This window comes from Lynx rufus, unplaced genomic scaffold (genome assembly GCF_022079265.1).
Source record: "Lynx rufus isolate CCGP_SWC_20201006 ecotype Redwood Valley unplaced genomic scaffold, mLynRuf1.p SCAF_2, whole genome shotgun sequence".
Classification (NCBI taxonomy): Eukaryota; Metazoa; Chordata; class Mammalia; order Carnivora; family Felidae; genus Lynx; species Lynx rufus.
Window position 1 is genome coordinate 47,048,817 of NW_025814834.1, and position 22,149 is coordinate 47,070,965.

General features: G+C 34.0%; 1 protein-coding gene across 2 annotated transcripts in view; it reads left to right on the forward strand.

Annotated features, from left to right (window-relative positions):
• Window positions 1–22,149, forward strand: part of TFPI (tissue factor pathway inhibitor) — a 69,059-nt gene that overhangs the window by 25,971 nt on the left and 20,939 nt on the right. For both annotated transcript variants that reach the window (XM_047085003.1, XM_047085002.1), the window contains exons 2-4: window positions 4,089–4,211; window positions 11,153–11,350; window positions 19,558–19,596. In XM_047085003.1, the coding sequence (XP_046940959.1) occupies window positions 4,103–4,211; window positions 11,153–11,350; window positions 19,558–19,596 (346 nt within the window). In that variant the 5' untranslated portion in view covers window positions 4,089–4,102. The remainder of the gene's footprint in view (window positions 1–4,088; window positions 4,212–11,152; window positions 11,351–19,557; window positions 19,597–22,149) is intronic.

Consider the following 22,149-nt stretch of genomic DNA (forward strand, 5'->3'; position numbering starts at 1 on the left):
TATTCTGAGAACACATCTTGACCTAAAAGGATAAAATTGATGCTGCAAATTAGCACTAAAGTAAAAAATAGAAAACGTAAACTATACTAACTATAGATTATTCTGTGAAGTGTATAAAATGTGTTCATTAAAATGCATAAATTTTTAGAACTTAAATGGAATTTAAGGACAATGTAGCAAAAGTCATGTGTTTTATAAATCAGGTTTAAAAATATAAATTTATTTCCAAAGGTTACTTAACAGGCTGTTGGTAGAACTAAGTATAGGAGTTTTAAATTTTGGCCCCCAAAAGATAAATACTATTTTTATTCAAGTTAAATAATTTAACATGAATTTATTGTCCACTACTATGTACCTGGCATATACAAAGATATCCTTACAATTTATCTAGGCATTGTTATTAACATTGTATATTTATTTAACTCTGTTGGTTACATATAAATTCAAGGCTTCCTCTAGATTTTTAAGTCTCTCTTAGTGTCTAACATATTATCATGCACAACTAGTCACTAACATAACACCTTTATGTAATATATTCTTGCTATATAATTAAAATTAAAGGGGACTTGGTAAGACTGAGGGTCCTCCTTCTGGTTCATAGCTGGCACCTTCTTGCTGTGTCCTCAGATAGTGAAAAGGATGAGGGGTATTTGTGGGGTCTCTTTAATAAGAGCATGAACCTTATCCCTTAAGACCTAATCACCTCTGAAAGGCCCTACCTCCTAATACCATCACGTTTGGGAGTTAAGATTCTATATAAGAATTTGGGGAACACTAATAATTCAGACGATAGCATAATCCCACCAACAATAGTAAAGGTCCAAATGCTCATTAACACTTTATATTGTCAGCTTTTATTAATTTTAGTTGTACTCTCTCACAATAGTGCTAATTTTAATTTTTCTGATGACTATGTTGAGTATCTTTTAATATGCTTATTTTCCATTTGCATATAATTTTTTGAGAAGTGCCTATTCAATCTTTAACCCATTTTTAATTGGATTATTTATTTTTAATTCCTTATACATTTTCAATGTATAATCTTCAGATACATGAGTTTCACACACTTTCTCACAACTTTCTTTTCAGTGTCTTAATGGTGCTTATCTTGATGAGCAGAAAATCTTGATTTTATTGAAATGTAATTAACAGTATTTTATTTTATAATTGGTGCTATGTCCTGATTCAGAAATCTTTGCCATCCTTGTCATGAACATATTATCCTATGTTTCTTTTATAAGATTTAATGTTTTATATTTCACAGTCAGATCTTTGAACTCCTTTGAGTCAATCTTTCTGTACGATACCAGGTTGGGTAGTAGATATTTTTAATGGGGCCAGATATTCAAGAAAGTAGAATGCAGAAAGGTATAGTGAGTTAACCGATGTACAGCTTCAGTTTGGGTTTGCTGTCTTGTTTGCCGTTTTGCAATGTAAGTTAGTGATGCTTTTGGAAGTTTTAAAAAGAAATCAATTACAATGATATGTAATTAAGTCAGTTCACTTTAAGTGATCTCCACAAACTACAGCTTTACCAGTGTCATAACAAATTATAGTATTTTTTCAGTGGTGTGCCAAATCAGTCTTTTGCTCTGGAAGGCTGAGTGCTTTTGGCCACTCTTCAGGGGCAACATTGTGGAGAAGAAAGAGGACTGGACTGGTAATCTGCTAACTTGATTTCAAACTCTGTGTGTCATTAATTAGCTGTAGTTCGCTGCAGGGCATTCTTATAGTTTTATCTGTCCGACACCCTTCCTTTCTTCTGGAAGCAACAATCCGCTCCTTCTTGGAGCTACATTTGTCCACCCTAAGACCCATACACTTATGTTAAGATTTGCAAGGTTACTACATTTTCCTATTTTCCAAACCTGAAACAAGTCCATTTCAGCTCCCCCAAATCGATTCCAGTCTCCCAACAGCTTGTCATCTCAAATGTATTGGTCCAAAAGTTTCAATTCTTCCAAATTGAAACCATCAGTGCTATTAAGCTATTTGAAACTAGTCCATAAAGAGAAGCACTCACATTGTTTTCATGGAAGAATGTTTTAAGGTTTAAAATATCAGTGCGGTGCATCCTACTATTGTAGAGAAGGCTGGGCTGCACTGAGGGGGAATAAAGCTTGTCTAAGGAGTGCAGTAGCAATGAGCGACTCCTGGCGGTATTCAGCTCCCCGACTCTCAGATCCAACCACAAACCTTCCTTTGTGATCCTAGATTATTCTACCTTCTCTAGAATGAATAAGCTGATGGCCTTTTGACCTAAACTGTCTGAGCTGCTTTGTGTTTCTTACAACTAAGGAAAGCCTAAAACCACTAAAATTAGGCAACACTCTAGGCCAATATTTTAAAGAGAATAATTTGATGAGTTTGAAGCCCAAATTCTCATCAAGTTCTTCAAGCACCCAACCTCAGCCTGCTCCCTAAACCATGGGACAGGAAAACATGCTATATTTTACAATCAAGATATAACAAGGTTGTATATCTCAAAGAAACTAATAGAAATAGAAGAGTCCTTGAAAGACTAGAAATTTAGCTGATAGACTCTTCAAAATTATGTATCTATGCATATATATATATACATACCTATTTGTGGATTCAAATAGCTTATGATATGATATAGAAAGTACATAACACTGCTATTGACTAAAAATCAAGCGTATGTTAACATTTACAAAGTGTTGTGAGAAAACAGGTTGTACATTTCACTAGTAATTTTTATGATGCTTAAAGCAAAGGGGGATTATTTATTATTTATTATAAAGCTACAAACACCTTAATGGTATGTATTGCAGCTATGATTTGTTACAGGTGTAAACACAGAATTCTCTAAATTGTTTTAGATGGAATATCCATTCCTGCATTTGTGACTATTTACTGATAAGATTTTGTTTTCTTTCCTGACGCTGATAACATCCTCAGTGGCTGAACATGTGCCTATGTTCTTTCTTTTTCTCTTCCTGTGCTGCATGAACACATTTCCTTCCATCTTTGAATCCAAAGGAGACAGAACCTTTAAAAAAATTTCAGTGTGGTTTTCCATTAGTTTTTACTGTGGATCTCTAAATCATTTTGAAAGAGGAAGTCTCACTTTCCTGCTGAAATCTATTTCCCTCAGAGTGTAACTGTGTTGGTTTATCACTTAAAGTCACTTTTCTGTTAAACTCTTTTGAATCAGATAATAACTGCCTAAAACGAGGGTGGACGAACTGAGGTAAAGGACTCAATAGAATGCCAGACATGTATTTTGTCCGCAGTTCTGTTTGCTCTCTCATAGAAAACCTGGTTCGGAAATTGGTTATAAAAACAAATCTATTTTAAAGGAAACAAAGACAAAAATTTGTAAAACGCCTTTCTTTTTTTTAAAAGAAGTACTGGGGGCGCTGGGTGGCTCAGTCGGTTAAGCGTCCGACTTCGGCTCAGGTCATGACCTCGCGGTCCGTGAGTTCGGCCCCGAGTCGGGCTCTGTGCTGACTGCTCAGAGCCTAGAGCCTGTTTCAGATTCTGTGTCTCCCTCTCTCTCTGACCCTCCCCCGTTCATGCTCTGCTTCTCTCTGTCTCAAAAATAAATAAATATTTTTTTAAAAAATTTTTAAATAAAAGAAGTACTGAAACAAAGGGAAAGTGAAATCAGGAATTTAACGTTGCCTGCATAAGTGAAATAACAGAAGAATGTACAAAATATTAAAATGTAATTAATTCTGGCTGAGAAAGAAGGGTAGCAAATATTCTTGCATTAGAACTGATGCAGATAAAATCGCATATGAAAATGGATCTTAATACATACTTAGCCATGTTGATGAGGATTTACCCATGTCTCTCAAATACTGCCATTTTAAATTTGCATTTTCGAGGCTCAAATATGAGCTATGTACTTGAATATTAGACATATGTCCTGAATGTCTGTCTACAGTAGTAAATGCCACATACACGTTTTAAATATGACTCATGGAATTTGTGGACAGAAGTGTGTGAGAATACACATTAAGTGTCATAGAAATTTACATGTGGAGGCATGCATAAGTTTCCTACCAGTCTGTAGATGATTTGACATTACTCTTAATTAAATATATCTGGGTTCTGTATTTCAGAGATAATTTCTACAATGAAGAAAGAACAGATTTTTTGGACTTCTGTGTATCTGCTGCTTAACTGTGCTTCTGCCCCTCTTAGTGCTGTCGCCGAGGATGCTGAGGAATATACAGATGTCACAGGTAAAATGTTAGAAGCATTCATCTTTTTCAGCTAGTTAAAGCTCTCAATTTTAATTCAATAATTTAATATATTTTTCTCCATTGTGTAGAAAAATTAGCTTTTGCAGAAGTGACATTTTTCTTGGGAAATGTCTTATATGTAAAATGTAAAAAAAAAAAAATCCAAACAACAAAAAAATGAAACTTACACCAAAAAAAGTCACTTTAGCAAGGAAGGTTCTTTTTTTCAGGCTACAACGTCTTAACATTGAAGATCTCTGGACAAGTGCAGGTAGCAAAGTGCTGTAGAAACAGCTCTCTGTGAACCGTGATGCCACCCTTTGGCTGGGATAAGTGTGAAAAGAAAAAGGAAACTACAGACATTCTCTCCTTTTCTTGCCTTATTCTCAAAATAAGAACTTCCCAGATGAGTCCAGTGTGAGAACCTAGCCACACAGGACACTGGGAGATCTGGCTTAGTGCAAGTTAGTTCTCATCCCAGAAAGCTCTGTATCTAAAAACAAAATATTAACAATCAGCAATAGAACAAAAAGAAGACTGTACCATGACTGTTATTATAGATTTCTTTCTTAAAAGTAATATTTTTGTGGCAAATTAGTAAAACATTGATAGAAATCTCAAGTCATTGGTAATAGTGAGAGAATATGAACAAAGTGATAGCTTCTATTCGTATGTAATGTTTATGATGTACAAGACTTCCATAAATACATTTTTATTTCATATATCTAACCACTCTTTAAAGGGATTTAATTCAATATATTTCCCTTTGATAAAGACTAAATAAATATATATTATGTGCCTTAGATTGGTAGGTCCTAGGGAAGCAGTGATGAGTCAGACCAAGTTCTCAAGAATCTGTTTCACAGAGAGACTGTTCTATTGTCAGTGAAAAAAAATTGTTATAAAAATTTCCTAAAAATGAAAGTATTTAATAAACACTATAATCTGCTTTTATAAAATGAGAATTTAGGCATTATGAAATAAGCTCTAATTCTTCATTTGCCCCATTTATCAAAAGAGATAGCTTCCGATATTCTGGAAGTTGAGCAGAGAAGGAATGTAGAGAATAAAATCCCAACAGGGAAACAGCGGGCAACCCATCTTGGGAGGTGGGAGGAGAGAGGATCCCCAATATTGACCTAATCTAATCTCCTCAGTTAGCCTGAGAAAATGCACGCCAGGTCACCAGAAGCTTCCTGAAAATGTTGCTGTTGCCACAGTCGGCCAACAAGCCAGAATTAACCCATCAATAATTAAGCCAGAGTTTAAAATCTCTGGATAAATTCAGAAAAAACCAAGCTGGCTAAGAAAACATCTTTATCTCAAAGTTAGACTTGAAGGTCACTAAACTGACTAGCTGCACAGTCTTAACCAGTTTTGGGGCTTGGGGTTTTGTTTTTAATTAATCTTTCAATAACATGATTCCATATCAGAATCCATTCAATTTTGAAGATACCATTTATCACACTGTGCCAAAGTCATGACATCTTTTTATAGAAGTATACCATTTCATTGAATAGAGTATTATCATCTTACAAGAAAACATAAGGTTTCATTGCTTCTCTCACAAGGGAATAGTAGACCTTTTCTTAATCAGTCTAACCAGCGGGGAGGATGAAAAACAATAAACCTTTTGATAATAAAAAACGGTAGTGACAAGATTTTTTTAAAATTCCTTTAGAGTGGGAGAGAGAAGATTAGCAGGGAGCATTTAAAGAAAAACAGGTGTCCTTCATAAGATTTAGAATCAGACAGACCTAAGTTTGCATGTGTGGTTTGTCACTCAGTGGCTTTGCAAAATTAGGTGAGTTATGTAAACTCTCTGACTCCCAGTGTCTTTATATATAAAGATGTAAATAATTATGTTCATATGGTTGTTATATGAACTGCGTAGAAGCACCTGGCACATTTTGTGGCAGGGAGAAGTCAGAGCATATGGCTGCGTTCTTAAATAGTAAATTCCATTAAAACTCTAGACTCCCAAACAAGTTCCAGGAGAATGAGGACTCTAAAAGGCATGTGACATATCCCCAAATATTATCATGAGCCTTCTATCCAACATCCCAGGGCAGGGGAAAGGGAGACTGAGATTGTAATCCTCAGACTATGAGACATAAAATACAAGAAATCAATGGCAAAAATGACACAATATAAACCATAATTCTGTCTGGCTGCATCAGATTAAATTCCTGTTATACTGCTCTGTATGTGTTTTCTAGTTACATGGTGTTAGGCAGATCCTTGTCACTAACACTTTCCTCAAGTCTCAGTTTCAAGTCTCAGGAAAGCTCTCCCTGATCCTTCAGACAAGCTTAGGCATCTTAGTACACACAAACACAGCACCTTGAACGTCCTGAATATTTATGTAAGTAAGTCTTCAGTGTCTGCATGCTACATGAGAGTGTGTGTTGGGGGGGTGGGGAGGGTGTCTGCTGCCACCTGATATTTGTACTATCACATCCGCCCTGACCGCGCAGTGCCTGACACATGATCAACACACGATTGTTAACTTTCAAAAGGATTTATCCGAAGTAAGAAATAAAAACCAAGACAGACTTGCATCCCTTTTGGATGGAGTGCATGGCACCACATTCAAGGGAGCGCACCTCATCACTCCCCCACGTCAGCGATGTGCAAAGTGTGGGTCATAAGTTGATGGGACAACACAATATTCTAATACATGATTCATCTAAAAAATACATTAAAATGTGAACAGTAACGATAAAGAACCAGGTAATAACTTAATAAAATATAGTTTACAATTAATTCTTAGTGTTTCACTTGGGAAGTTGTTGTAAAATCACCTGCTTTCATTATTGAAACATTTTTAGTTTTTATAAAGTAAATTTGAGAAAAAAAATGTATTGAGTGGAAATCCTAGGATTAAATCTATGTCCTTGACCTAAATGCCAATCTAGAAATCTCAGTCATGCAGATCTGTGACAGTATCACTCAATGTTAAGAATGTGTGAGATATTTGGTGTAAAACTATGTGGGGTCAATTCTAAAGCCAGCACTTATGGTGTGAACTGAGCAATTAATTTCGATAGTGCTATTTTATAATTTTTAAAATGGTATTTAAAAATACCTAATTCAGAAGGTTGTTGTGATTATTAAATAATACAATTACAAAATGTCTGGAGCACAATTATTCATAAACAACAGCTGTTACTACTACTACAGGCATAAATATGGTACTAGCTTTCGTTTTTGTGGTGATGGCCTGCCACCTGGTGGCATAATTACTAAATAGCAAGTTGAGGGAGCGATATTTGTTTAATAGACAAAATGTAAAGTAAAAGTTTTGGCATGATGAATAGGACTATCAAATACATCAAAAGTCAAAATCAGAGGAGTCATCAATGAAGATGTGAAGATTTCTGAAGATCTGAGGTAGCATCAACATGGGAATAAGGAATCATAATATTATGAGGAGCGCTATAGGAATTTCTGAAAAAATGGGATATAAGCCATAAGCTTCAAAATATCCGAATATTATTTATTATTCCTAGCTAATTCTCAAAATTATTTATGTTACTCCTGAGATCCTGAGACCTATTCTAAGATCAGACATTTATAGAACGGACAGGTCAAATTTTTATCGGTCACATAAAAATGCATCCACAAATACATTGTGCTAATGCAATGATACTTATCGTGGGTCTGCTCTCAATCAAGTGCACTGCTTAGAGTCTTTGAGGCAAAGTTTCTAGCTTCTCACAACTTTTAACAGGTCAGAATGTCAGTCACAGTATTCTAAATCTTTAAGTAAAGAAAGGGAATGTAAGCAGCATTTACAATTATTCTGATAATTCTGATACTACCGCTCAGAAAAGGCTTTCAGTCATTATTGAACTCAAACTGACAACTGTAATTTCAGTGATGAATGGGAAAGATATTTTTTCACAAATCATTTTTTCTTTATATTTACATATTTATCTATGGAAAATATTTTTACCAACTATAAAATGCTGTTATATATAATGTATATGTATTATGTATAAGTGCTCTTATATATATAACATTTATCATGAACTATAGAAAAAAGCACCTGTGTGTATAATTTAAGAAAATAAAATTTCAGGGAAGTCTAAGAACATTTAAGCAAAATTATAATTCTGAAGTACACATTATTAGATGCCAGAAACTTTTAATATGCCTTGAGAGACATTTTATTTCTTAATTTTTTAATTTTTTAGACACATTTTAAAGCCAATCATATTCAAAAAGTTCATCAGCATAAAATATTAGGTACATCATTAAAAAGAAAAGGAAATGAGATTTAAATTTATATATGTCAATCAACAGTTATTTACTCATTTGGTAAACTATTTACATATATATTATAGAGATTGATTGGCTTTTGGGACATTATATAATTAGTATAACAATTACTTAAAAATATCGTATAAACACCCAAATTATATTTTTCAACTGCACATACCCCACAGGAAGCTGAAAACAGACAAGTGCACAGGTGCATAAAATTCAAATTAGTTAAAGGTTTGACCAGTATTATAACTTGTAATTAGCCAGTTCATGAAAATTGTGTTTGGTGTGAAAGTATATATGTCTTTTGTAGATGAAGATCTATATGTCATAATAAATCTCTGTTCTATGTTTTTCTACCTTATCACATTTGGAATCTGAAAACTTAACTGTTCTATAATTTGTCAGCTCCATTTATTTCAATTGAAAAAAATGTCAATTATATTATCAAAGAAATAAAAATGGTGATATGGTATTTTATAAATTAAACTTAGATTTTTTTATGGTTAAAAGTTGCATTAAACTGATGAATGGATAAAGAAATTGTGGTTTATATACACAATAGAGTACTACGTGGCAATGAGAAAGAACGAAATATGGCCCTTTGTAGCAAAGTGGATGGAACTGGAGAGTGTGATGCTAAGTGAAATAAGCCATACAGAGAAAGACAGATACCATATGTTTTCACTCTTATGTGGATCCTGAGAAACTTAACAGAAGACCATGGGGGAGGGGAAGGGAAAAAAAAAAAAAGAGGTTAGAGTGGGAGAGAGCCAAAGCATAAGAGACTCTTAAAAACTGAGAACAAACTGAGGGTTGATAGGGGTGGGAGGGAGGGGAGGGTGGGTGATGGGTATTGAGGAGGGCACCTTTTGGGATGAGCACTGGGTGTTGTATGGAAACCAATTTGACAATAAATTTCATATATTGAAAAATATATATAAGCCAAAAATAAATAAATAAATAAAAATAAAAGTTGCATTAAGGGGTTGAGATAAAATTTACATGTTCATAAATAATTACCATGGAGTGAATGAAACAGCATATTAATAACTTATGCATAGAAAGCTATATTTTTAATCCTTCTAAGATTTCAGGGCATAGTTATCATTTTATGACCCATATAGAAAACGAAAAATAATATTCCAATTATTTTATCACAAAGAATTTTAACATTACTGAAATATAGCTAAAGCTAGACATTAATTCGATACAGATCATTAAAATAACAAAACCTGAAGGGTAGAAGACATTAGATAAACTTACCTATTCTAACTTTGATGATATGCCTATCTTCTCTTTCAAAAAATTCACAGAAATTTTGAAATTACAGGAATTCAACACTGATTTCCTTCTCGATGATTTATATCCACAAACTTTTTTTATTTAATGCTTTTAAAATGTTGCATATATTTTTACAATGATGACATTCATTCATATTTTTCAATGTAAATTATTTTATAGTGTATTAAAACCCTTTGGGGGAAGATACCTAGACTTCATCAGTTTTCACTTAGCAGAATACTGCTGCCCTCTGAAGGGCAAATTGGTTTAGGTCATTTTGAGGTTTCAATATCCCTCAGAAGTGACCAGAGTGAATACTTAAAGTCTTAGAAAATATATTATAGACAATCCTCCAGAAGTATGAAATGGCATTATTTGGTCTTTATTATTTTGGTGGTACCAGCCACAATTGTCCATGTCTATCATACCGATAAATCTATAAGCAAATGCAACTTCTTTAAAATTAGGCCTCTATTGTTGGACTTATTAAATTAAAAAATTCTACTCCTGAAATCATTGTTTCACCATATGGTAACTAATTTGGATGTAAATTTTAAAAAATAAAAAAATTAAATTAAAAAAAATTAAAATTAAAAAATTGAGTTTTCTGTATGTACAACTCCCTTCACAAGATATGAAATTCTTCTGTGACTAAAATAAGTGACGGAATACTGAGGGGAAAAAATTCTAACTCAAGATCAAAATAATTGCCTCATTCTATTTTAAAACATAGACAGTGTTGTATAACTTTTTCAACATTGCTAAAATACCGTTACCAACCATGGTAAGTAAAAGAATGGACCATGATATATATGTACTTGTAATATCAAACACCTATACTTTCATAATTAGGGAAATGGTTTAACATGGTATGATATAGTACACATATATATGAATCTAGATATACTATTGTTTGTAACAAGTTATGTGTAAAAAATGGCACAACTGTGGTTTAGAGAGAGCAAATCAAAGAGTTGACATTAATGTCTGCCCTTAAAAACTGTTGAATTTAAAAAGATGTCTCTATTTAATTTCTAATGTCAACACACTTGTTACCTTACAATTGCTACTCAGTTCCACATTGATCAACTGGTATATTTTTAAACAAATCCATAACAAGAGTCTAAAAAACTATTCTACATTTTCCTTTAATAATCAGTAATCAACTATTAAACTTTAATAGTTGATAAAACCTGTTTCATTGGTGTGTTTATAAACTTTATGTACCTGTTTGATAATCTTGAATAACTTGTCATGGTTTCTTCAGCCTGTGTTACTTCTGTTGTACTTTTTCAGAAAAATTAGGACATTCTGAAAAGGAAATGAAAATAAAGAACATTATTGCAGTGTTGATGAAAGCTTATATATCTTTTATTTTTACCTTGTAGATGATGGGTTACCACCACTGAAACTTGCACATTCATTTTGTGCTTTGAAAGCAGATAATGGCCCATGCAGAGCAATCCTTACGAAATTTTTTTTCAATATTCACACTCAACAGTGTGAAGAATTTATATATGGGGGATGTGAAGGAAATCAGAATCGCTTTGAAAGCCTGGAAGAGTGCAAAGAAAAATGTATAGGAGGTAGGTTTCTGGGGACAATTATTACCCAAGAGCCATTAGGTTCCTTTAACTTTTTCAGAAAGTTCAGGGTTATTAGATCTAATCATAGATTTGATAATTTTAGAAAAAAAAGTTAAACTATTTTAACATTCCAAGGAACATTTTGTTCACATTTTTGGCATTCATGTGCAAATATCGTTTTTCATTGTTTATATCAGTTATCATAAGTTATATTAAGCCCCACTTACTGTCCTATATTTATTTCTCCAAAATAAAGAAGAAAAACCTTTAAGTTCACTGATTTTATATCTGCAATGAAGTGAGTATAATTCAGTCTTCCTGGGCAGCTGTGAGTTGGCAGGAAAGAAACTGTTAGTGACACTGACTTAGTCTTTCCTTATCAGTACAGTGATCTTATAGCTATTCCTGTCAAAATAATGAATCTGAGAATCCACTTTGAGGCTCTCAGTGGCTACTAATGAGAAAATTCTAAACTGCATCAGAAAGCAGAAATAGGGGCATCTGGGTGGCTCAGTCAGTTAAGCATCTGGCTCTTGATTTTGGCTCAGGTTGTGATCTCATAGTTTGTTAAGTTCAAGCACCGAACTGGGCTCTGCACTGGCAGTGAGGAGACTGCTTGGGATTCTCTCTCTCTCTCTCTCTCTCTCTCTCTCTCTCTGCCCCTCTCCTACTCTCTCTCTCTCAAAAATAATAATAATAATAATAATAATAATAATAAACATTAAAAAAAGAAGAAATATATATATATGAAAATTAAGTCATTTTCTCTGGGACCTTGGAATATTGTAGAAAATACTATACTTACTGACCCCTGTAGATTTTACTAAGCTCAACTTTTCATATTTTTACTAAGTAATAATGTTTAAAAGTATATCATACTGGGGCGCCTGGGTGGCGCAGTCGGTTAAGCGTCCGACTTCAGCCAGGTCACGATCTCGCGGTCCGTGAGTTCGAGCCCCGCGTCAGGCTCTGGGCTGAAGGCTCAGAGCCTGGAGCCTGTTTCCGATTCTGTGTCTCCCTCTCTCTCTGCCCCTCCCCCGTTCATGCTCTGTCTCTCTCTGTCCCAAAAATAAAATAAATAAATGTTGAAAAAAAAATTAAAAAAAAAAAAAAGTATATCATACTATATTGTTAAGGTTTATTGAACACTTTTATTTTGCTTTAATCCTATTAAAACAACATTGTTTCCTGAATTTTACAAACTATAATGTGGTTTCATCTCGTCTCGTGATAAATCCCAAATCACTTCTGGTCACATTTGAATGCTTTTGTCTCTGTTTCATTCTTCTGAATTGTGAGCTATTTAAAGGACAGAAGAAGCTGAATTATGTTTATTTCCCCAGGTTGTAGCCCCAAATTTCCCCATAGTGTGTTCTTAGCTCGTTGAATGAAACTGTAGTACTATAGAGACGATATCTTTAGTTAGTAACACTAGGTGCCTTGCTTTTTCGCTTTTTCGCAAAGCAGGCAGCTGTGCATTTTCACTTTGATAATGTTTTCCAGAATAGCTTTTACAAAACAGCCTTGGCATCATGATGCTCTTGCCTGTGGGAAAATGTCAGTGTGGTGAAAAGAGAGAACTTCTCTCCTCTGTGACTCTGTGGGGTGCTTTGTTGTATGTTCCAGAGCTGACAGAAAAGGATTGATGCGAATGTATTTCCTTGACCTCAGAGCACTTATTTCCTTCTTTCTTCTCCATAGATGTGCTGGAAATGTTACTAAAACAGATTAAGCAGTTCAGTGATCCTCTGTAGTGCCTTTGGTTTTTGTGATTGCCGGGTCATTTTCCATTCATTATACCTCTTTCTCTGCCATACTGGGCCAAGTATCCTTCTGTGTTGAGTTGAATATCACTCAGGTTCAGCACCTTGGCTCAGAGGCCTGGTTGCTTCATTCTTTGTAATTCTCACTTTTTCGTTTAGCAGCCAACACATTTTCATCACCTGGCCTCTTTCCTGAAATACATACTTGTTTGTTTTTTACAATTCACAAATCGTTTATTTCACCATTGTGCAAAAGTTACCCTTTTCTTTAGGAATTAATCAAACATAATCATTTGGTTCTTCACTGACTGTCTTGCTTATAATATCTTCTAAAACATTATTATCTGTTCATATACCTAATGTATAAATACGAGTCTCTTGCTTCCATATCCTTACTATATCTTCAAAAGCCACTTATGGTTTATTGTTTGAATATCTGAGCGTTTTATATAGAAAGCTACTGTTAAGGATATAGCTGGCATATAGAAAAAGCATTGCTAGACTTTTAAAAAATCATCAAAGGAGCAATTCCATCTTCAGCTATGATGGAGTAGCTGGAACTGAATTTTCTCTCATAATACAAATGACTAGAAAAGTGGACAAAATATATGAAGCAACTGTTTGCAGACATTGATCAAAAGGCAGTGCAGGGGTGTCTGGTTGGCTCAGTCAGTTGAGTGTCTGACTTCAGCTCAGGTCATGATCTCATGGTTCATGGGTTCGAGCCCCATGTCAGGCTCTGTGATGACAGCTCAGAGCCTGAAGCCTGCTTCAGATTCTGTGTCTCCTCTCTTTCTGCCCCTTCCCAGCTCATGCTCTGTCTTTCCCTCAAAAATAAATAAACATTAAAAAAAAAATTAAAACAAAAAAGGCAGTGCAGGCTTGCGATCTTTGAGAGAAGGGACACATGAGGTGAGGCTTGCCTTCTCTCAGCTTTCTGCATGAACGTGCTTCCGAACCAGTCACTGGAGGGGAGCCCAAACACAGCATGGTGGTCTCCCTGGTAGAGAATATGGAATTGGAGATCGGGGATTGAGGTGACTGGGCTCTGAGGCATAATATGTTGGAGACAATGGACATATGTGGAGAAAAAGGTAAAAAGTCTGGATAAGGGTCCCTTTGAATTTGTCACTGAATAACAAAACTGCATGCATTTGATGAAATTCCTTAAGTTTGAGAAAATAATTATAGTGATTTGTAAGTGGGACAACTCCCAGAGTTCTCATATAACTGAGAGAAAACCCAAATATATTGATGAAAAATTATAAGAACTTGCAGAAGATTTTAGGTATCTCACTGGATGAAAGGACAGTGTAAATATTTATATACACATATATTGGCGATGAACAAATAGAAAATTAGACAAAATTTTTAAAAGGACAAATCCATTTAAAATAATGGAACATGAAATTCTTAGGGGTGGATATAAATTCAAAAGTGCACAACATGTACAATGAGATCTATAAAACATTGTTAAAAAGTCATTGGCAAATAAAGAAGACTTTAATAAACAGAGATAGAAAACCTATTAAGAGATTGAAAGACTCATTGTTGTTAGGATATAAATTCTCCCCAAATGGATCTGGAAATTCTATCCTATTCCAATCAAATTCCAGCACATTTTTCTTTGTACATTAATTAGTCAACTCTAAAATTGATATGCAATGCAAAAGACCTAAAATGGCAAAACAATTCTGAATAAAAGAGCAAGTTTGGAGAATTTTATCTGATTTCAAGAGTTATAGTACAGCCGCAAAAATTGAGGAGGAGGATGTGAGTATAAGGACAGAAATCAGTGGAACAGAATAAATAGTCTAGAAACAGATAGTACACAACCATGGTTATTTGATTTTCTATGAAGATGGACATATTATTTTTATAAATAGAATAACAGTTTAATAAAGAAAAAGTAATAAACATGATAAAAGCTCTGCTTCGTTTCAACCTGAATGTTACTTGTTACTCTCTGAAACTCTGTTTCTTCCTGTGCACATTGAGGATGTGATAATCATATAGACAAATCATTAATGTTACTTACACAAATATTTATATTACTTGTTCAAGGGAAAGATCCTTTCAAGTAAATAATGTAACTGTAGGCTTGAAAGCACTTGGAAACATTAGAAAATAACGACATCAACATGTTGTCATTTTATCCTGCCGTGCCTGCTCATGTCTCTGTCTACTAAATTATATATTTTTTTCATTATGCTCATAAGTAGTTTCAATTTTTACTCATGTGTAAACCATGCTGCTTAGTTGACATGATAAGGTATGAATATTATAGAAGCAGCCAGTGAAATCTCTCAAAAGTGGTCCTCTTTATGCAGAGAACCTAATTATTTTACAATTAACTAAGACAATGTGACTATTTTAAGAAATTGTTGGTTTTTGCTTAATATGTAATTACTTAAGCATAAATTATTGACAGAATGCTATTAGATGTTTCATTATAGAAATTCATACCAATTTTTAAGTGTTTTTTCCTAGGGAAAGGGAAGATGGTATAAGTATGCAGCATATAAAACATATGACATACATTGTATAGCACGGCTTGAAAGGTGAAATTCTGTATTATGAGGGAAGACCAATGAGAACTATAGCTTGTGAACTACCATGCCTGAGAACAGGGCAAGCCAAACATTTCAGGAACTATGAATGTGTTTAGTTGGATATGTATGCACAGCTCTCCTTGTGCATGTAAAGTTGCTTTGTTAGTTGTTTTCAAATATGTATACTTTTGTTTGGTGTGTTTACCTATGTAATAATAGAGGCATGGAAACGAAGTTAATAGGTTTTAAAAAATAAAAAGTTTGCAAAATGGCTTTAGATACATGGCTTTCAAGATGTTTTGTCTTTTGGGTTAGTTGCTTTTTTTCCCACAACATTATCTTTGATAGCTATTTTTGGGAAAATAGGCACATTGTAGTGTTGGAAATTAAAGAAGTAGATGAAAGACATCAAATTCTCATTAACTTTATAACCAGTCAGCCTCTACAGCAAAGTTAAAATAGGTGTATTTAATTTCATAGAATTTCATCAATTCCTCAAACAGGTTTAAAGGCTCTAGAAAGTATGCTGTCTATATTAATTACTATTCTATTGGTTGGGCTAGTAGTGACTTTTCATGGGGCTTTTCATGGGGATTTTCTCCATAAGGAATTAAAGAGCATGTAAATACTTTTTCCATTCTCCTTATTTTTAACTTTGTCATTTCATGTTTTATTTGTTCAGAATTGTGAAGACCTATTTACTAATGAGAGTCTTCTGTCCATATAGTCATTTTCCTACCTGCTTAGAATATTTTCCAGGCTGATATCAACAAATAAGAAACATTAAAAATTAGTCTTAAGCTCTTACTCTCTGCTCTCCTACACAAGAGAAAAAAGATGAAAAAAGAATAGATTAAGTTACAATTCCTAAAATGTGTCCTATAATTATGAACTAAATTACTGGATATTAATTACATTTTAATATTTGTAATAAAATATTTAAAATGTGAATTCATATATATTGGGGTTAAAGGAATTACTAAAATGGGAATTAGTAAAATATACTCTCATTACTCCTTAATATATCATTAGTAAATGTTATGGGTTTTAATGTTTTTATTTATTTTGAGACAGAGAGAGACCATGAGCAGGGGAGGGGCAGAGAGAGAGGGAGACACAGAATCTGAAACAGGCTCCAGGCTCCGAGCTGTCAGCACAGAGCCCCATGTGGGGCCCGAACTCACGGACCGTGAGATCATGACCTGAGCTGAAGTCGGACGCTTAACCGACTGAGCCACCCAGGTGCCCCTATGTTATGTTTTTTTTTTTTTAAGTTTATTTATTTATTTTGAGAGAGAGAGCACGTATATGTGCACCAGTGGGGTAAGGGGAGAGACAGAATCCCAAGCAGCCTCTGAGCTGTCAGCACAGAGTTTGATGCAGGGCTCAATCTCATGAACCGTTAGATCATGACCTGAGCCAAAGTCAAGAGATGCTTAACCCACTAAGCCCCCCACATGTCCTAGTAAATGTTATGTTCTAAATAAATCTAGGAAAATATGACAATTTGGATAATTTACTGTAAAACTTATCTATTTTTCAGACTGTAATTGGCATAATTATCAATTAAATAGGGTGTTCATGGTTCTTATTTTCAGAATCCTAAAAGATAATCATTGGTAATATAAAAACATTTAAATTCTAGTGTGTTGAATCACATAGTTAATTCACATGTATATCAGCTAAATTAATCAAACTTGGAATGGAATCAGAAAACAAACAAGTTATCTCTTTTAAAACTGCTTGAACGTTGAAATTAGGCATTTCTATGTTCCCATCCAATGGCTGTTGTAGGCAAAACAGTATAAACTATTTAGCAGTCTAGTCTGATATAATGTTTATCTGTATATATTCTTTTGCTCTCATAAATTAAAACTGTAACAAATTAGTTGTATATAAAAATATTTTAGTATAAGCCTATTATAACAATTCACTATCTAATTAAAGAACATTAAATGAGAGGTTTTTATTTACAACGAAAAAGACTCCTGAGGTTTCCTTAATATTAAAAATACAATTAGAAATATATCTTTTTTAAAAGACTATTGAATGAAACATAGTTTTCAAAATTCAAAAAAGAGACTTCATTACCTTCTCTTTCAAAGATGTTTTATTCTCCAAAAAATAACCCAACTGCTGATTTGGGTCTGAAAGAGGTATATAAGCCAACTTATTCTCTCTCTCTTTCTTTCTCTCTCAGTCTCCCTCTTTGCCTGTCTCTCTGGCCATACAACTAATTATAAGCTGCCTTGACCAAAGCTTTTCTGTGTAAACCAAATGATTGTACAACAAGCATCACTCAGCTTTACTTTTACATGAGTAAATTAAAACCACATATTAATGAATTTTATTTTTGAGACAGAGAGAGACAGAGCATGAACGGGGGGAGGGCAGAGAGAGAGGGAGACACAGAATCGGAAGCAGGCTCCAGGCTCTGAGCCATCAGCCCAGAGCCCGTCGCGGGGCTTGAACTCACGGACTGCGAGATCGTCACCTGAGTCGAAGTCGGATGCTTAACCGACTGAGCCACCCAGGCACCCCCTATCGTTAATTTTTAAAGTTTATTTATTTGAGAGAGAGAGAGAGAAAGAGAGAGAGAATCTCAGGAGCCTGAAGTAGGGCTCCACGCCCTGCAACTAGAGTTGGGGCTTGAACTCAGGAACCACTGTGAGATCATAACCTGAGCTGAAACCAAGAGTGGGAAGCTTAACTGACTAAGCCACCCAGGCACCCTTCATTACCTATCATTTAAATTAGAACTTAGAATCCATACTTTTATATAGTGGGTCAAAGACAATTGGCATCCTAGTTCTTGAGTGGAGTCATTCCATTAATTCTTTGATGTTAGGGGTGCCTGGGTGGCGCAGTCGGTTAAGCGTCCGACTTCAGCCAGGTCACGATCTCGCGGTCCGTCGGTTCGAGCCCCGCGTCGGGCTCTGGGCTGATGGCTCAGAGCCTGGAGCTGTGTCTTCCTCTCTCTCTGCCCCTCCCCCGTTCATGCTCTATCTCTCTCTGTCCCAAAAATAAATAAAAAATGTTGAAAAAAAAATAAAAAAAAATTCTTTGATGTTAAACCAAAAAATATGTCACAGATACCTTTTGTTTCATTTCTCTTCTGTACTTGGAAATAATAATACAACTTGTAATTGGGTTGAAATAATTATTCAGGGGAAGGAATCAGGAAAAAAGATAATTCTGGTTTTTTCCACCCCTACTATCAATTCTCTATAGAAATTGTCTGTTTTTATATGCAAAGTAGGCTACTTGAATTACTTCCATATTTCACATTATCTTAATGACTTTTTTAAAATATAACTTATTGTCAAGTTAGCTAATACATACAGTGTATACAGTGTGTTCTTGGTTTCAGGGGTAGATTCTATCTCAATTACTTTTATTTATTTCTTTTGAGAGACAGAGACAGCGCATTGCAGGGAGGGGCAGAGAGAGGGAGAGAGAGAATTCCAAGCAGGCTTCTCACTGTCAGTGCAGAGGTCAATGTGGGTCTTGAACTCACGAACCGTGAGATCATGACCTGAGCCGAAATCAAGAGTCAGACGCTGAACTGACTGAGCCACACAGGCACCCCATATCTTAATCACTTTTAATCATAGATCTTTTGAATAGCAAATGAAGTTCACCATGAATTCTTGCTTTTGTCAATGTGTTAGAAACTTTCAACATCATTTTTGAGACAGTACTATGTTACAATGTAGATAGCTTCATATTTATAATAATTAAAATTAATCTTTAGATAAAATAAGAAATTTATTTATTGACATAGGAAAGAATAATTTTAATGGTAATAAACACATCATTCTAATTTTTTAAATTGAAATGTATATGTAATTTATTTATAATTTGTGGTAATTGATACATGTTTTTCTCGCAGATTATGTAAAGACCAGGACAGAGACCACATTAGAAAAAGGTAAACATTCATTTGTATGCTAACTAGAATGTGTGTAAGGCACTTAGAAATTCAATTTTTAGTTTTCTTTGATACGGAGTTCATCATAACCCCATGCAATATTTGAAATGGTGTTTTCAATAGATATAATGAAAAATTAGAAACAAATACATGCTATTTGGTAGGGAAGCCTTCAGATGCTATATTTACACCCATTTTAATAAAGCATGATATTTAGTATTAGATCAGTCACATTCCAGAGTCATGCACATGCTATTTCAACATCTCCAGAACAGTACTTTAGAGGCCTCTAATCTTTAGTTCTCAGAGCTCTAATCCCTTGATATCTCAGCATTGTGTAGCTTTGGCAAGCTTTATCCAGTATTCCCCTGAATGAATATATGCCTTTGAGTTGTCAACAGTCTGTATGCAGAAGTAAATGGAAATATTTAACAATAAGTGATTGCTCTTGTCAATGTTATTTAGTGTGTGTGCATACTTTTTATTTTGTGATTTAAATTATTTTATTTATTGATTTTACCTAAAAATAACCAATTTCTGATGAATATATTATATTAGCACATGAAAAAATGTACCAATATATCAAGAAAGATATTCTCCTTTTAGGAAAGCCTAGGAACTGACTTGGTCCAATTACCATTTCTATTATTTGCATTTGAATGAGATAACACTAAACAATGAGATCAAATTATTTAACTCAGACATGAAAAGGCTACAAAATTCAGTGTATTTTAATTTTACTGACTTTGATTTAACTGTGTGAGGGAGTTGAAAGCTTTTGTGAGTGATAACCTTAAGACATTAGACTTTGAATCAAAATTTGTAAAATAAATTCAGTGGCAAAGTTTGTACAAATACCATTGGTGGATATATTTATTTACAAATTTTAAAATAGCTTTCTTAAAATGCCGAGTTAATCTTTACAAAAATGTTCAATGCTTCAATTAAAAGAAAGGAAATATCAACATTTAAATGTTAGAATGTTTTTATAAAAATGTGAAATTAGGAAAAAATTACATGCAGATAAAATTTAACATATAATTATGGTATTTATTGTATATTTAATAATTTGGAATCCATTCATTTTTTTTTTACTAATTCATGTTAATATTTTTCCGAAAATGCAGTATCTTATTGTTAGCAAAGTTAATTGGCTCCAAACAGTAAAAATATTGACACTGTATGAAAAACAATCTTATAAACTGTAAAGCACAGTATACATTATTAGATGTGAGGAAAAAGTACATGGGATACACAGGCGCTTGCCTCTGCTAAGAACCACAGGAATCACTTCCCCTAATTGAATCCCTATTTCCCTTTCCTTTCCTCTATAAAATGAGCATATTCAGAGAAACAATTCTTTTACCTTTAACAAGTTATGAATCTATATTTTTTTCTGAGTTTTGTCAGATTGGAATTAACTCAAAAAAAAAATATATATATATATATATATATATATATAAAATTTCCTTACATACTAGGCAAAAATGTTCATCCTGTGTAGGTTTATGGAGTTCTTAATCATCCTAGAATAAATAGTGGTCATATTCAAGAGCAAATAAGGGCTCCTCAATTTTGATTATAACCTACTCCAGTTCACTGCATTGCTTTGCTCAGTGTGATCACCAAGCCTCCAGAATCCCCAATCTGTAGAGTTCAACTTCAGCATTTGTAGGAGATATGACAATAAGTAGGAGACCCAGGGATGAGAGATATGCTGTGTCAAAGGAAGAGCAAAGATCAAGGAGCAACTTGAATGAATACATTTGTCAAGAGTCAGGGAGGTAGGTGGCAAAGTTGCTTGGCTTAAAAGTTTGTTAGAGAGCAGTGAGGTAGATAGGTAGGTAATTAGTTTCCTAGTTAGGAGTTCCTCTTCTCTTCATTCTTAATTGATATAGTACATGGAAATTAGAGACTAAAGCTATCAATACTATTCACATGTGTTAAAAAATGTTCAGATGCCATAACCAATGTATAATAAAGACCTCTAAGCATATCAATTTGAAGTTAACTCTGTGATATGTTTTCTAGCATCAATATTGGAACAGTTATAAAGGCAACCATTTTGAAATGGTCTGGTTTAAAACAATTGTCAAGTATGCAGCCTCAAACAAAAGTTAACAGTGAAAATTAATGTGGTTTGTGGAGGTTGGTCTATAGCTTGAAGTCTGTATTTTGTGTTTTAACCAAGCATCAGTTTAGGCCAAGGATTGTGTATATAGATTTAATACGAATATTACTTTATCTGAGGAATATAGTGCATGAGTTTCTTGATTTGTAGCCTTATTTTAAACTGTAGACCCAAGGAGAATTATTTTGCAAATGTGCAATTTAAACTCTATCCTAAAATAAATTCATATCCTACAATGGGTCCCCATAAATAACAACTTGTAGTTGCAGAATTTCTTAATTATAGTTCTCAGCATAGTTTCTTATTGTTTTCTATTTTTATATGCAATATATTTTACCTCCTCCTTTTTGTTAAACATAGAATTCTTATATTCTCCGTCAAGATGATTTCAAATTTCATAAGAAGTACATGCTAAGGTCAAA